The sequence below is a fragment of the Mustela putorius genome, unplaced genomic scaffold, assembly GCF_011764305.1.
Source record: "Mustela putorius furo isolate JIRA1106 unplaced genomic scaffold, ASM1176430v1.1 tig00537227_pilon_pilon_pilon, whole genome shotgun sequence".
Lineage (NCBI taxonomy): Eukaryota > Metazoa > Chordata > Mammalia > Carnivora > Mustelidae > Mustela > Mustela putorius.
In genome coordinates this window covers 3403214-3419644 of record NW_025422368.1, presented here as the reverse complement: position 1 = coordinate 3419644, position 16431 = coordinate 3403214, and the positions used below count along the sequence as shown (strand labels likewise).

The following is a 16431-nucleotide window of genomic DNA, read 5'->3' as shown; positions in this document are numbered from 1 at the left end:
CCTGGTATTTCTTCTTTGACTCACATGTTACGGGAATGTGTTGTTTAATCTCCTCATAACTGGGGATTTTCCCATTATCTTCCTCTTATTTGGTTCTGATTTACTTCTGTTGTGGTTTGAGAGCATAGATTGTATGACTCCTGTTCTTTCTATCCTGCTGAATGTTCCATGTGAGTTTGAGAAGAATGTGTATTCTGCTCTTGTTAGATGAAGTATTCTATAGATGTCAATTATATCCAGTTGATTGATGATGCTATTGAGTTCAATTATGTCCTTATTGATTTTCTGCCTACTAGATCTCTCCATTAATAATGGAGGGTTGTTAAAGTCTCCAACTATAAGAGTACAGGCATCTATTTCTCTTTGCTATTCTATCAGGTTTTGCCTCATGTATTTTGGTGCTCTGTTGTTGGGTATATATACATTAAGGATTGCTGTATCTTTTTGGAGAATTTATCCCTTTATCATTAGGTAATACCCTCTTTCTCCCTGATTATCTTCCTAGCTCTGAAGTCTGCTTTTTCTGAAATTAATACAAATACACCAACCTTATTTTAATTAGTCTTAGTATAGTATATCTCTCCCCATCTCTTTACTGTTACTCTGGGTATATCTTTGTATTTAAAATGAGTTTGTTGTATTCAATCTTCACTTGGGTCTTGTGGCTTTGATACATTCCAATAATCTCTCTTTTAATTGATGTATTTAGCTTATTGACCTTTAAAGTGATTATTGATATAGTTGGATTAATAGCTACCATATTCGCTACTCTTTTCTAGTCATTGCCCTTGATAGAACTCCCAGAGTTAAAATTCACAAAATGTGGTTGTCCCCAAAAGACTGACCCCCATTTGTATGTCTTCATTGGAGAAGTGTCTGTTCATATCTTCTGCCCATTTTTTTATATGATTGTCTGTTTTGTGTGTGTTGAGTTTGAGGAGTTCTTTATAGATCCTGGATATCAACCTTTTGTCTGTACTGTCATTTGCAAATATCTTCTCCCATTCCGTCAGTTGACTCTTTGTTTACTTGGACTGTTTCCTTTGCTGTGCAGAAGCTTTTGATTTTGATGAAGTCCCAAAAGTTCATTTTTGCTTTTGTTTCCTTTGCCTTTGGAGACATATCTTGAAAGATGTTGCTGTGGCTGATATCCAAGAGATTACTGCCTATGTTCTCCTCTAGGATTCTGATGGATTCCTGTCTCACATTGAGGTCTTTTATCCATTTTGAGTTTATCTTTGTGTACAGTGTAAGAGAATGGTCGAGTTTCATTCTTCTCCATATAGCTGCCCCGTTTTCCCAGCACCATTTATTGAAGAGACTGTCTTTTTTCCACTGTATATTTTTTCCTGTTTTGTCTGTCAAAGATACAGATGTAGTGAAAGGAAGGGCCATCTGTACCCCAATGATTATAGCAGCAATGGCCACAGTCGCCAAACTGTGGAAAGAACCAAGATGCCCTTCAACGGTTGAATGGATAAGGAAGATGAGGTCCATATACACTATGGAGTATTATGCCTCAATCAGAAAGGATGAATACCCAACTTTTGTATCAACATGGATGGGACTGGAAGAGATTATGCTGAGTGAAATAAGTCAAGCAGAGAGAGTCAATTATCATATGGTTTCACTTATTTGTGGAACATAACAAATAGCATGGAGGACATGGGGAGTTAGAGAGGAGAAGGGAGTGGGGGGAAATTGGAAGGGGAGGTGAACCTTGAGAGACTATGGACTCTGAAAAACAATCTGAGGGTTTTGAAGGGGTGGGGGGTGGGAGGTCGGGGTACCAGGTGGTGGGTATTATAGAGGGCACGGATTGCATGGAGCACTGGGTGTGGTGCAAAAATAATGAATACTGTTACGCTGAAAATAAATAAAAAATAAATTAAAAAAAAAGACTGGATCCCACTGAAATTTTTTAACTCTCAAATTTATTCACACTGAGCCTCCAACAATTTTAATTACAGTTCAGATTTTTCCACCCAGTACTAGTTTAAAAATAATTACTAAAATCTCAAAACAGTGTTGGTTAAAGACTTTGTTTTGAAATGCCATTGACTAAAAGATGAAATTGAAAGATGGTCCATGTTGACAGATGACACCCAGATTAGCATCAGGGTGGTTCTGACTGGGGAACATTCTCCTTTTGTGGTAAAATATTTAAAAACCATTTTTAACATAAATTTTATATACATTTTGACAAGCAAGATCAAATCTCCCCAGATATCAGTCTCATGGACATAATTTTGACTTTTAAACAGATATGGTCTTTTTCCCTTTTAAGGCTATGTTTATACAAGTTTACTCTAGAATCTGGATAATCAGACAATCCATACCATGGCTTACCTATATGCCAAATAATAAAATGCAGAAAAAAATTTCACAAGAACAACAATAACCAATTCTGTTATAATAATATTTTGCTAATTTGAAGCCACAGAAAAGGTTTTCTCCCCCACCCCCTGCTCATGAATTATGCTGCAGTCTAGGTTTATTCCATGGTTGTCCACAGGTGGGCAATGGTCTTGCTACTGAACAGGTTAGGTTGCTAGACAGAAGCTTTGGTGTTGAGGGAAACTTTTGAATATTAGTTACCTCCCTATCCTTCTATTATGCAGCTCTAGAAATTTGAGGTCAAGGGTATGGTGGAAGAGGAGCTTAGGAACTGCCATGCTGAACAAAATCCCAAAAGCTGACAGGGAAACTTCTAATGAGTCAGACTTAGACTCTGGTTGTCCTTCCCTGTTTGAGAAGCTCCATAACAGCTGGTTACCCTACAGGCCTCCCTCACATCCTTGAGTAAAGCCCAAATGAGTTCCAATTCTATGGAGGACAACTACTTACCAGCAGGTTTGATACTCAGGGCAGACATTACTATCCCAGTCACCTATGAATTGGGCCATCCTGCCAAAACAGAGGACATATAGTTAAATTTCAATTTCACATAAACAACATAAGAAATTCAGTATGTCCTAAATATTGCACAGAACATACTAACACCAAAAAATTATGTGTCATTTATCTGAAATTCAAATTGAAGAGCACATCTCATATTTTTATTTTCTAATTCTGGCAACCCTGATATACACCAATATAGATCTTCCCTCATGTTGAACTACAGATAAAGGCACTGGTGATTGAGCTGCTGCTCTGGATTTCTATTGTAAAGGAGCAGGCAATAGGTAATGATTGAACTTTAGACCCTTTCCTTTAAACTATTCCCTTATAAACTACCATGGGTTATTTAGCAGTATTTGTTTTGGTATCCAAATAATTAGGATTTTTGAGATATTTCATTGTTTTTTATTTCTAACTTAATGTACCAGTTATAAAACAATCCATATAATTTCATTTTTCATATAATGTCAATCTTATAAAACTGGCTCAGAACATGGTCTATATTTGTGAATGTCCCATGTATACTTGAAAAGAATGTTGTTGTGGATAGTTTTTGAATATCATATAGATATTTTATGTTCTGAATCCAATTACTTGGAGAGATATATGTAATGTAAATATCTTTTCCTGGGTTGTGGCTTTCTTTTTTGCTCTTTTTATGTTGTTTTTTGAGTAGAAGTTTATACCTTTGGTAAGGTAAGCACTTTTTATGATGTTTAGAAATATTGTTTATCCTTAGGTCATCATGAAAAATTTGTTTATTTTACATACATTATCATTTTCTCTTTCACATATAAGACGATTTAATATAGTTAAATTGATTTTTTTTATTTTAATTTTTTATTTTTTATAAACATATATTTTTATCCCCAGGGGTACAGGTCTGTGAATCACCAGGTTTACACACTTCACAGCACTCACCAAATCACATACCCTCCCCAATGTCCATAATCCCACCCCCTTCTCCCAAACCCCCTCCCCCTGGCAACCCTCAGTTTGTTTTGTGAGATTAAGAGTCACTTATGGTTTGTCTCCCTCCCAATCCCATCTTGTTTCATTTATTCTTCTTCTACCCACTTAAGCCTCCATGTTGCATCACCACTTCCTCATATCAGGGAGATCATATGATAGTTGTCTTTCTCTGCTTGACTTATTTCGCTAAGCATGATACGCTCTAGTTCCATCCATGTTGTTGCAAATGGCAAGATTTCATTTCTTTTGATGGCTGCATAGTATTCCATTGTGTATATATACCACATCTTCTTGATCCATTCATCTGTTGATGGACATCTAGGTTCTTTCCATAGTTTGGCTATTGTGGACATTGTTGCTATAAACATTCGGGTGCATGTGCCCCTTTGGATCACTACATTTGTATCTTTAGGGTAAATACCCAATAGTGCAATTGCTGGGTCATAGGGCAGTTCTATTTTCAACATTTTGAGGAACCTCCATGCTGTTTTCCAGAGTGGCTGCACCAGCTTGCATTCCCACCAACAGTGTAGGAGGGTTCCCCTTTCTCCGCATCCTCGCCAGCATCTGTCATTTCCTGACTTGTTGATTTTAGCCATTCTGACTGGTGTGAGGTGATATCTCATTGTGGTTTTGATTTGTATTTCCCTGATGCCGAGTGATATGGAGCACTTTTCATGTGTCTGTTTGCCATCTGGATGTCTTCTTTGCAGAAATGTCTGTTCATGTCCTCTGCCCATTTCTTGATTGGATTATTTGTTCTTTGGGTGTTGAGTTTGCTAAGTTCTTTATAGATTTTGGACACTAGTCCTTTATCTGATATGTCGTTTGCAAATATCTTCTCCCATTCTGTCAGTTGTCTTTTGATTCTGTTAACTGTTTCCTTTGCTGTGCAAAAGCTTTTGATCTTGATGAAATCCCAATAGTTCATTTTTGCCCTTGCTTCCCTTGCCTTTGGTGATGTTCCTAGGAAGATGTTGCTGCAGCTGAGGTCGAAGAGGTTGCTGCCTGTGTTCTCCTCAAGGATTTTGATGGATTCCTTTCACACATTGAGGTCCTTCATCCATTTTGAGTCTATTTTCATTTGTGGTGTAAGGAAATGGTCCAATTTCATTTTTCTGCATGTGGCTGTCCAATTTTCCCAACACCATTTATTGAAGAGGCTGTCTTTTTTCCATTGGACATTCTTTCCTGCTTTGTCGAAGATTAGTTGACCATAGAGTTGAGGGTCTATTTCTGGGCTCTCTATTCTGTTCCATTGATCTATGTGTCTGTTTTTGTGCCAGTACCATGCTGTCTTGATGATGACAGCTTTGTAATAGAGCTTGAAGTCCGGAATTGTGATGCCACCAACTTTGGCTTTCTTTTTCAATATCCCTTTGGCTATTCGAGGTCTTTTCTTGTTCCATATAAATTTTAGAATTATTTGTTCCATTTCTTTGAAAAAGATGGATGGTACTTTGATAGGAATTGCATTAAATGTGTAGATTGCTTAGGTAGCATAGACATTTTCACAATATTTATTCTGATGGAGGCATTTTTGATGCTACTGTTAGAACTAAACTTTCTAATTGTTTCTTGCTAGTATATAGAAATCCAATGATTTTTATATTAATTTTCTACTAACTTTGATAAATTTACTTATTAATTCTAATAGAGAATATTTTCATTTTCAACATACATAATCATGTCATATGTGAATAACTGCAGCTTGTTTTCTTTCTTTCTAATCCTTAAGATGTTTACTTCTTTGTCGTGCCTCATTGCACTAGCATGATCATTCAGTATGATATTTGCTGGTGTGTGTGTGTGTGTGTATGAGAGAGAGAGAGAGAAGGAGAGCATTTGGTTTCTCTCCTTTTATTCTGTTAACATTGTGTATTACATAATTGTGTGCATGTTTTTTTTAACTTTATTTTATTTTTTCAGTGTTCCAAGATTCATTGTTTATGCATCATACCCAGTGCTCCATTAAATATCTGCCCTCCTTGGGGCGCCTGGGTGGCTCAGTGGGTTAGGGCCTCTGCCTTCAGCTCAGGTCATGATCTCAGGTCCTGGGATTGAGCCCCGCATGGGGCTCTCTGCTCAGCAGGGAGCCTGCTTCCTCCTCTCTCTCTGCCTGCCTCTCTGCCCGCTTATGATCTCTCTCTCTATGTCAAATAAATAAATAAAATCTTTAAAAAAAGAGTATCTGCCCTCCTTAATACCCACCACCAGGCTCATCCAACCCCCCACTTCTCTCCCCTCCAAAACCCTCAGTTTGTTTCTCAGAGTCCACAGTCTCTCATGGTTTGTCGCCCCCTCCATTTCCCCCCAACTCACTTCTCCAATCCATCTCCCAACATCCTCTGTGTAATTCCTTATGTTCCACAAGAACCACCCTTACTGTAATGGTATTTGACAACTTCTAAGCCCTATTACTACCTCTACTCCTCTTCCCAAATCTGAGAAAACAGATAAGAAAGCCTGGGTGTTCCCTTTTTTTGATCAGTGAGAGCTTCAAGCCATGTGTGGGAATCCTCAGCCTGGCCTCACACCTAGTTACCATAAAAACCCCACTCCATCTCCATTATCTGCTCTTCCAAGCCACATTTGGATCAGCTTGTGAGGCTTTCCCTTCTCTCCCCGGAAAGCCTTATTATATTAGTGATGTATTTTCATACCATGTTGGGGTGTGTGTGTGTGTGTGTGTGTGTGTGTGTGTGTACTGTCATCAGTCTCAATAGTTGAACCAAATTTTGAGTGGAGATCCATTTTGCCTCTTTAGGGGGGGCCACAGTGATTGGTACTGTGAGCAGGTTGTCTCGAGGATGACTGTTACCATTGAGGTCTTTCTTTTCTTGCTTTGCTTTGTAATGTAGCTCTGCTGTGTACTTGTGAGCATTCAGTTTGAGCTACAGCTTTCTATCTAGTAGGTTCTTTGAGTCGTATTGCTGCATGCTCTCAAACTTGCATTCTGAACTACACTCTTTTATGCTACATTTACTTAGTTCTACCAAGACATCTGTTACAGACTTAACTGACTTATGTCAGAAGTGTCAATAATTGTCATTTAGAGACAAGAGTGTGGGGCTGGGGCCCTCCTTAAAATGGCATTGGGCCATGCACTCAGCCCAGACCTGTCTGTATGTCTTATATAGAATTGTATTTCTCGATCCTCCCATAAACAATGACTGATGCTAAGATCATGAGAATGACTCTTACCCTGTGAATATTAGTGTGTGTCTCAAGCAGATGTTGGTCTCCATCCTGTGAAGTGCTCAAAGGAAAGATCAATAATCTGTGCAATATATTGTCCCATCAGGTGATCACTTATGTGGAGAAAGAGCAGTTCCTATGTGGCATGCTAAGGCTACACTATGAAAAGCAGGTGGTTTACTAGGACCCTGCAAAATGACTTTGATGCTGCTGCTTCTCATTACTTGGTTGCCAAAAAAGGTCCTCACCTTCAGGGCTATAGGGGAAAACACATATGGTACAGCTGTAACACAACTAAGGGGTTAATTCAACTATTTCCATGAAGGAAGCCCTAAACCCTGATGATATCAATTTGAAGTTCTCTGGAGGAAGACAGTCATAGATTTGAGCAAGGTAGGGAATAATCCCTCTCTCCCCCAAGGATATCAAATAAACACAGCAAAGAAAAAAAGAGAGAATGGGAGGGATAAAGGAAGGGAGGGAGGAAGGGAAGGAACAAAGGAAAGAAGGAAAGAAGAGAGAAAAAGAGAAAGAGAAAGGAAGAAAAGGAGATAAAGAGATGAGAAAGAAAGGATTGAAAGAAAAAATCTGGAAACAAGGAGGAAACAAAGAGCTGAAACACAATCTGATGCAACTAGAAATTCAGTTTACTAAAAGAATTTATACATCAAGAAATTTTTTTTAAAGGCATGAATTGGCTTGTGCATCTACCATATAGGTTCTGAATTAACTTTAACATCTGAAATACACTAGCTGGAAAATCTTCATGGTCTTAATTCATACTAGAGGTCAAATTACACTGCTGCTTGGGATCTCACTAAATTTAAACAAGGTACCCGTATAATCTTGGGGGAGTTTTTGAACCCAAAATAGAGAACAGGCAGATATGCCTCACCTTAATTATCAGAGCTATTGATTTGCCTAAATTTCGTTCAGGGACGCTAAAACTTCTCACAGTGGTTATGCACACTTAAAACCAATAAGTAACAAACTAAAATTAAATCAAGTCCTCAACACTTACACATTGGCTTGAAAAAATGGGACTCCATAGACCTTCCCCTAGTTAAAAAAAAAAAAAAACAGTTAATACATCCCAATGTAAATTAGAACAGGGTCTTCAAACAGTAAAACCCATTATATGGGATCTGTGTAGAGAAGGGGGATTATGTTCACTGTTTCTCCATCAACAACCAACTTGGTTTGGTTTCAAATGTGGAAAGAATAAAGGTATCTCACAATGGATTACCACAGCCTTAATCTAATGGTCACATCCATTAAGGCCCCTACCCAATACTAATGAAATTGCTGACTCTACCCAATCAGCAACTGGTAAATACTTTGCTTTTATGGATTTGGCTAACAATATTCTGTTCAGTACCCATTCCCACAGCCTTTCAGCCACAGTTTGCCTTCACCCCTGATGGGGCACTATACATCTTTAACTCAGATGTTCAGGGAAAGCCTCCATAACCCTGCCATTGCACACAATCTTTGCAGGCAAGATCTTAAATGCCTGGACTTTCTCCAGGAGCACAGGTATAATATTACACTGATGAATCCTCCTTGGAAGAGATTCATTGGATACATTCATTCAGAACATGCAAATACAAAGAAGGTCACAAAGAAGGATAGGTCACTTCTCCACACACAGTTCAAATTCTTGCTACCTCAGTTAAAAACCTGGAATTATCTGGTAATCTGAAGGCCACCTGGACACTGTCAAGAAACAGCTACTGACTTGCTTGGCACCCACAATACTAGAACAGGCCTAACATATTTGAGGCCCTTTCTGAGTTGTGAAAGTAACATATTCCTTATTTACAAATTTCACTTAAGCCCATTTAAGCTATTACTTATAAGTCAGCCCACCTTGAATGGGGATCCTCTTCAACAAAAGCTCTAAAATCTGTCCAAATTGCAATATAGTGGACATTACCGTTCATGCCCCCCAGACACTACCTCATTCTAGAGGTTTTAGGAACTTTCTTTCATGCCTCTTGGAGTCTCTGGACCACCCATGTTGGCCACTGGATCTTGAAGGTCATTCTATTCTCCCCATGAATCATCAGAGGAACCAATCACATCTGGACAAATTGACCCTCATGGGGTCTCTAGGCTGGTTGTAGACCTTGAAAAAAACTGATTCTTCACAACAGCTTATATTATAAAAGCATTTTATTGAACACACTCTGGAGGTAGTCAGAACCAAAATAAAATTTGTGATTTGAATGGGGACCCGGTTCTGAAGGTTTAGACACCAGAAAACTTTAGATTCTTCTCTCATCAAGGACCATGCTATAGAGACCCACAGGCTGATTTGAAGCAGAACATAGAATCACAACATGGGAGACTAGAGACCGAGGATTAGATACTGCCAGGAACCAAGAATGTTGCTCTGCAATACAATGGTCTAGACCACACTCCAGAAAAAGAAAACTTGGCTTGGGCAGCCACCTGGAAGAGGCAGTCACCACAGGCTGGGTTGCTGCACTTGGGAGGCAGTGACTTGCAGCAGACTCTTAGCTCTTGAAGCTCTTCCGGGAAGAGGAGGTGGTGGAGACAAACTTGACACTGGAGCTACTGCCCCCACCGCTGCCAAAGCCCATCCCCAGGCTTCGGCCACTGCCTGCACTGAAGCCAGAGCTCCCCACACTGAGCCCACCGCCCATGCCGACACCTCCACTGCTGCTGGAGTAGTAGCTTCCGCTGCCACCTCCTCCAAGGCCACCACCAAGACCTCCACCTAGGCCACCGCCAAAGCCACTGCCGCCGCCATAGGCAGAGGACACGCTGTTTGTGATGACAGCTGCAGAGAAAGGAGGGAGAACTTGGTGAGACCAGCATGCTCGATTGATCATACACATCCAAATTATTTGATCCCACTAGTGTTAGCACTGTACCTGGCCTCTTTCACAGAATAGCAAATGTGGCTCAGGACTATGCCATTTAGTTAAGGTCCCTAACAGAGGCTGGTGAGCATAGAAGGCAAGGGATGGTCCTCAGGAGGTAGGACAGTGAGGGGAGAGGGTACAGGATGTATGGAATACTGGGTCTATGCTTTAAGAAATAAGACATGAGCCATGTTGGTTCATGTCTGAATTTGTGCTCTTTTCCCTCTACTACGTCCCTCTCTCTAATATACTGAATAACTATATACTGAGATGGGAGTTTCTGGTATGTTGTAACAATAGGATTCTGAGTTGTCACCAAATACCCACATATAATCATCATTGTTAAGGTTTATCCAAAGTTACTTACAGATGTTGACTGGTCCAACTCCTTCTCCACTCAGTCTAAAACAGGAAAAATTAAAGTAAGAGTTAAAAACTCCCCAAAAAGACAGTAGTAGTCATGGTTAAAGCTTGTCCTACAAGCTAGAAGCCTGCATACCCCAAAGCTGCTTAAATCAGAGAAAGAGAGCCCTTTAGAGTGACTTCCCAATGAAGAGGAGTATCAGCCTGTTTGACCTGAAAACAGGTTATTGGAAGAAGATTGTAATTCACATTCTCCTCCACCCATTATAAGGAAAACACGAGTAAGAGGTTATGGGAACTATGCATATGTATCGAGCAGTTTTGGCCTGGTAGGAGCTTACATTCTTTGAGGGAATTTGGCATGGACAGAAATATTTCTAACAGGAAGGATGCAATGGGTAGTGTCAGAAGATTGCAGAAAAAGAGTAGTTTGAGAATCCAAAGGCAAGTGAATTTAAGTCAGTAGGAGTGATCATGAAAGATTTCCTGAAGGAAGGGGTACTTGAAGAATGGGGAAGACATTTGTTGAGTTGTTTGAAGGAGAGGAATCTGGTGGTGGGAACAGGGTGAGAAAGAATCCTAGTGGTGGGAACAGGGTCAGAAAAGTGAGTTGGGGTGACCAGGGGTCCCCAGGTCAGCTGTTTGCCTAGGTGTCAGATTGAAACTGGATTAGTGAAGAACAATTATCATGTACAAGATAGTGCTCACTCGTGTGTGTGATTTATACCCTGTAGTGGAGAAGAAGCTCCATTTTGTCAAATGGGGGGCCATCCTGGGCTTGTGAAGTTAGTCATGATGCCCACCTGCACTCCTCGCCCTCCAGCAGCTTCCTGTAGGTGGCGATCTCCACGTCCAGGGCCAGCTTGGTGTTCATCAGCTCCTGGTACTCCCTCAGCAGCCGGGCCATGTCTTGCTTAGCCTTCTGCAGGGCATCCTCCAACTCAGCCAGCTTGTTCTTGGCATCCTTGAGGGCCAGCTCCCCGCGTTGCTCAGCATCAGCAATGGCATTCTGCAGATTGGCACACTACAGAGGGAAAGAAGTGAGTGGAAACCCTTTAGTAGCTGACCTAAGCCTGAAGTGTCTCTTTCTGGGATCCCAGGGAGAAGCCAGCACATTTTTCCTGTGGAACTTTGGTCATGGTGGAACATTGAAATGCTGGTACTTGTTCCAGCTCTGGGGTGTGTGTGTGTGTGTGTGTGTGTGTGCGCGCGCACGCGCGTGTGTGCACGCGCATGTGTGTGTGTTTATAAAAAGTAAAATAAAACAAATGGGTCTCATTTTCAGAGCTCAGGTCCCTTCCTTGCCTTCTTGCAACCTCTCCCTACCTGCTTCTTGACATTGTCGATCTCAGCTCTCAGCCTCTGGATCATCCGGTTCATCTCAGAGATCTCTTGCTTGGTGTTGCGGAGATCATCCCCATGCCGGCCTGCTGTCTGTTGCAGCTCTTCATACTGAAGCCACCAGAAAAGAGGAAAGACCCCATTTGTTTAAGAATGGAAACAATTTATCAACACTCACAAACAGGAGCTACCAAGAAGTGGCAAGTTGTATCCTTATCTGAGGGCTGTGGCTGGTTTCAGCTTTGTCCAGGTGGTCCTGGTCTTAGACACTTTTCCCCTTAGTGCCTTTGCTTTCATGGAGACAGAGGTGTGGGATTCAGAATGAGATTCTTAAGGTTCTTAAATTTATGTGGCAAATGTCATGCATGACTATTCCCGTAAGTCACCCCACAAGGCCTCACTCAGCAGGTTTCAGGAGCCCTATCCTTAACATTTTGTCAATGGCCTGGAATCCTAGACACGTGTCCATCCTTCACTCAGGATGCATTTGCCACAGCACTCACCTTGGTCTGGTACCAGGATTCAGCTTCTGTCCGGCTGCGGTTGGCGATCTCCTCATACTGGGCTTTGACCTCAGAGATGATGCTGTCCAGGTCCAGGGAACGGTTGTTGTCCATGGACAGGACCACAGATGTGTCTGAGACATGCGTCTGCATCTGGGACAACTCCTGTGGGGATATTTGAAGTCAGTCATTTAATGTTGGGTCCACTCAAATCTTCCACTCATTGTGGTATGTCAACTTGAGAAAAGAAATAATAACCACCTACATCAAAAATTAAGATAAGTCAATAAACAATCCAGATTATGACTCAACCTAGTTTTTTAAAAAAACTTAAACAACTTTGAGTTTCCAAGAAACCCCTCTCATGTAACCTCTCAGACTCTCATCTTCTTGGACCATAACATATTTTTAGAATAATCTAGTTGCATGGATTGCATGCTAGGTGAAAACAGAGAAGGGATGCCACTCCAAAAAGGAGAGGTGGCCAGGAAAGCCGTGCCTTTAGTAATGCACTTCAAACCTCACTCTGCACAATGACTGCTGAAGACATCTTTTGCTTTAAATTTAACTTTCTTTTTTTGAACTGTTGGCTTCATAAGTAATAAAGTGTGAGTAGTACCAAAGGGGAAGGAGAGACACTGAAGTCAATCCTGGAGCCCCTAATTCCTGGTGACGTCCCATGTCTCTAGGTCCCAAATAGGAGGCATTTCTTACCGCCTCAAAGAACATCTTCATGAAGTTGATCTCATCCATCAGGGCATCAACCTTGGCCTCTAGCTCCACCTTGTTCATGTAGGCGGCATCCACATCCTAGAGAAACAGGGATTGTTGGCACTGCACCCGATTTTACCCTGCCTTAAATGAATGACCCCTTAAGACAGCATAGCCTTGGGCTGTGGACTGTCTTCTACCCACGCACCTTCTTCAGCATCACAAACTCATTCTCAGCAGTGGTACGCTTGTTGATTTCATCTTCATACCTGATGGTAAAAAGGATGGGAATTGCTGATCAGAGAATGAGGGACAGGTGGGGGTGGGGTTTTTGTTGCATGAAGACCACTGTCAGCCTGCCTTCATGCTCAGAAGGATCTTCTCACACCATACAGCCAGAGAGGGAGAGAGTGCTGGTTGTATGAGCCCCTCAGCATGGTCCTCACCTATAGGGACATCAGTTTTTCTGCGACTGCTTACCAGATCATCATTACGTTATTGCTATCATTCAGTTGGTTCAAGGATATTCCCATAAAGAAGCTGTGTTATTTCCTCCCCAACTCCATATCTAGTCAATTTCCCTAGTGCTTTTTTTCAACTTTCACAGCCTTGTGAAAAAAAAAAAAAACTATCAACCCAGCTGCTGCTCCATAAGGACTAAAGAAATTATTTGAGTCACTAAGTTGGGTTTGGGGAAAATCTATCAGAGCGCCCATGCTGTGGACTTTGGGTATACTGGGGAGAAAAGCCCCCAAAGAATAAGGATTACATTATGGCTCATTTTACCAGGCAGTACCAAGGGCACTGAGCCTCTTGCTCTGACTGGTGGCTAAGTGCTGGTGGTACCAAAGGACTGAGCTTGGGGCTGGTACTTTATAAACATGGGCAGGATTTTTTTCCCCAGTGCTTTAGGTACCCATGAAACATACATGCATCTAGCCCGTGGGGAAGGCATAAGTGGCAGCGTGTTTATAAAGTACATCTGGTGTCAAGAGGATATCACCCGCCCCATCTCTGCTCCCTGCAACCCACTTGTTCTTGAAGTCTTCTACCAGGTCCTGCATGTTCCTCAGCTCCGAGTCCAGGCGGCCCCTCTCCCCTAGGATGCTGTCCAGCTGTCTCCTGAGGTTGTTGATATACTGTTCAAACAAGGGCTCCAGGTTCTGCCTCACGGTCTTGGTGCCCTGCTCCTGGAGCAGAGTCCACTTGGTGTCCAGGACCTTATTCTGCTGCTCCAGGAAACGCACCTGGAGAGGACAGGGTTTGAAGGTGGAGAAACCTGAATTTCATGTTTTGATGATCAGTTCACCAATTTCCCTCCCATTTCATGCTGGTCCCCTACTCCTTCCATGTACAGTGCCAGACCCTGGGCCGCAAGAGTGGAGGTCCAGAGTGAGGTGCTTGGCTTCACTCCTCTATGGGAGACAAGACTCCCAGACTGCACTGGACACAGCTGGGCGGCTGTAAAGACTCTCAAGCTACTGCCGGATGAGCTCATCTATCTTTTTGTTCAATCAGCCCTGTTATAGGGAGCATAGAACTCTTCCCTTTGCCCTATAGTCATCAAGAAGCCCTTATAAGGTCATCTCAGAAGGGGAAGAAATAAGACCCTCTCTCTTAAGCAGCCAAGGAAGCAGTCTAACTAAGAAAATGGGCCACAAATTCAGGACACAGAAAAAACTGTAACGGCCAACTATGGAGGTCTTTGCACAAAGTCAGAAAATCTCCCGTCTTCCCACTTTCTTTGGCATTTACTCCACACGTATGGTGGTTTTTCACAAACAATCCCACTCACCTTGTCGATGAACGAGGCAAACTTGTTGTTGAGGGTCTTGATCTGCTCCCGCTCCTCAGTCCGCACCCGCTGGATGGTGGGGTCGATTTGCAGGTTGAGGGGAGTCAGGAGGCTCTGGTTGACGGTGACCTCTTGGATGCCTCCAGGGGGGCACACGGGGAAGCCAGGACCACCAAAGCCGCCTCCAAAGCCAGCGCCGCCACCAAGCCCAAAACCTCCACCAGCTCCACCGCCAAAACCAAATCCACTCCCGGCTCCACCTCCAAAGCCATAGCCACCTCCAGCACCAGCACCTGCTCCAAATCGGTTCCTGAAGCTGCCACCACTTGTGCTGATGGAGATCCTCTTGGAGCCTCCCAGGTTGTAGAGGCTCCGGCTGCCATAGCCACCAGCTCCACAGGCACCCCCCAGGCTGACCCTGCCAAAGCCGCCACCGCCACCCCCGGACCGGGACACAGAGGTGAAGCTGGTGCGGGAGACAGACGGGGTAATGGCAGAGGCAGCGCTGAAGCTACGGCTGCCTCCGCTCCGGAAGGATACACTTGACTGGCGGGACATGATGGCTCGTTCCTGGTGGAGCAAGAGTACCGGGAACTTGGGGTTGGGAAGTGCTAAAGAGAACAGAGCTCAGCAGGATGCAGAAAGTGGCTCTGTTACCCAGGAACTGCAATCCCCCCTTTTTATTCTCTAGAACTGGGTTGGGCGGGAGAGCTGTCGAGCTGTGAATGATTAAGTGGGCTGGGCATGCCCAGGGGGCAGCTGTGAGCTCACCGGCACACCTGCACAGTGGTACGGGGAGCAAACGCTTGCTTCCTGGCAGGCTGTGCTCAGTTAGGAATAACCTTGCCTTGCAGCGCTGATGTCTTGGCAGAAAGTTGGCGATGTTGCCAGCCAGTCTTTCTCCACCATGGGGGCCTGGGGCTGCAAGCACCCAAGAAGGACACTAGAAAGGCAGGGTACATTTGGCCAATGTCCGGAAGGCTCCTTACAGGACTGGGGATATCGTCAGCCATCTCAACATGGGGCATACTGTCCATGAATTGGAGGCCAAGAGAGTCTCCCACTGCGAGAGATCTGCTCTTTTTACTCTTTTAGGCAGAGGGTTGTTGCAGGGACCTTGGCACTTGGAAAGGCAATGTGACCTGACATCTCAGCTATGTGCTAGAGGGGAGAGTAGACTTCTGTCCTTTACTGCAGAATTCCCTTTCCTAGGGGGAGGTGAAGTTATCATCCCAGAGCCCACTCGGCAGATTCTCTGGCAGGATTTGGGCCAGGAAATCTCCCTAAGCCACAAGCTCCAGAAACAGAGAATGTGGGACATTCTCAGTCCCAGGTCTATAGGTCTACAGGGCCAGGCCAATCCCTCCACATCTCCTCCTGATTCAGTATTTTCCGTGGCTTTGACCTCTCCCCTTGCTCTTCAGCCTCTCCAGGACCCCGCGGGGCCTTAGCAAGCCCGGGGTCCCCATGCAAGCCCTCATAAAAGGTCCTTAGACTCAGCCTGGCAGTTATGTCTCTCTTCAGAGGGAGCTGTTCTGCCCACACCCCCAGCCCCCCAGGTGTGTTCCAGCAAGCCCTCAGTTATTCCACTAGGGAAGAAATGAGTCATCGTATCTGTTGATACAGGCTAAAGGCTGCCACAAACACATACCTGCGGGAGCTCCTAATCTCATCAGGAACATGTTGAGAATCCGCCGGCCTGTTATAACGGAGAACCACCCCGTTGCGAGCAGCGGGGATGGCTATACTCTCTCTG

At 43.3% G+C, this 16431-nt stretch overlaps 1 protein-coding gene across 1 annotated transcript; it reads right to left on the bottom strand.

The window, feature by feature from the left end:
* Window positions 1-9228: 9228 nt before the first annotated feature.
* Window positions 9229-15344, bottom strand: KRT5 (keratin 5). The gene is made up of 9 exons (XM_004774683.2): window positions 14676-15344; window positions 13913-14127; window positions 13089-13149; window positions 12884-12979; window positions 12170-12334; window positions 11652-11777; window positions 11129-11349; window positions 10330-10364; window positions 9229-9877 (listed from the first exon to the last, which is right to left on the bottom strand). The coding sequence occupies exons 1-9, from the start codon at window positions 15231-15233 to the stop codon at window positions 9591-9593; spliced, it is 1764 nt and encodes a 587-aa protein (XP_004774740.1). The 5' UTR covers window positions 15234-15344; the 3' UTR covers window positions 9229-9590.
* Between the last annotated feature and the right edge of the window lie 1087 nt (window positions 15345-16431).

Coding starts and splice junctions, on each gene's coding strand:
- KRT5 (XM_004774683.2), bottom strand. CDS start 15,233: ATGTCCCGCCAGTCAAGTGTATCCTTCCGGAGCGGAGGCAGCCGTAGC. Junction 12,980..13,088: donor AGTTTGTGATGCTGAAGAAG/GTGCGTGGGTAG, acceptor CTGTTTCTCTAG/GATGTGGATGCCGCCTACAT. Junction 12,335..12,883: donor TGAAGATGTTCTTTGAGGCG/GTAAGAAATGCC, acceptor ATATCCCCACAG/GAGTTGTCCCAGATGCAGAC.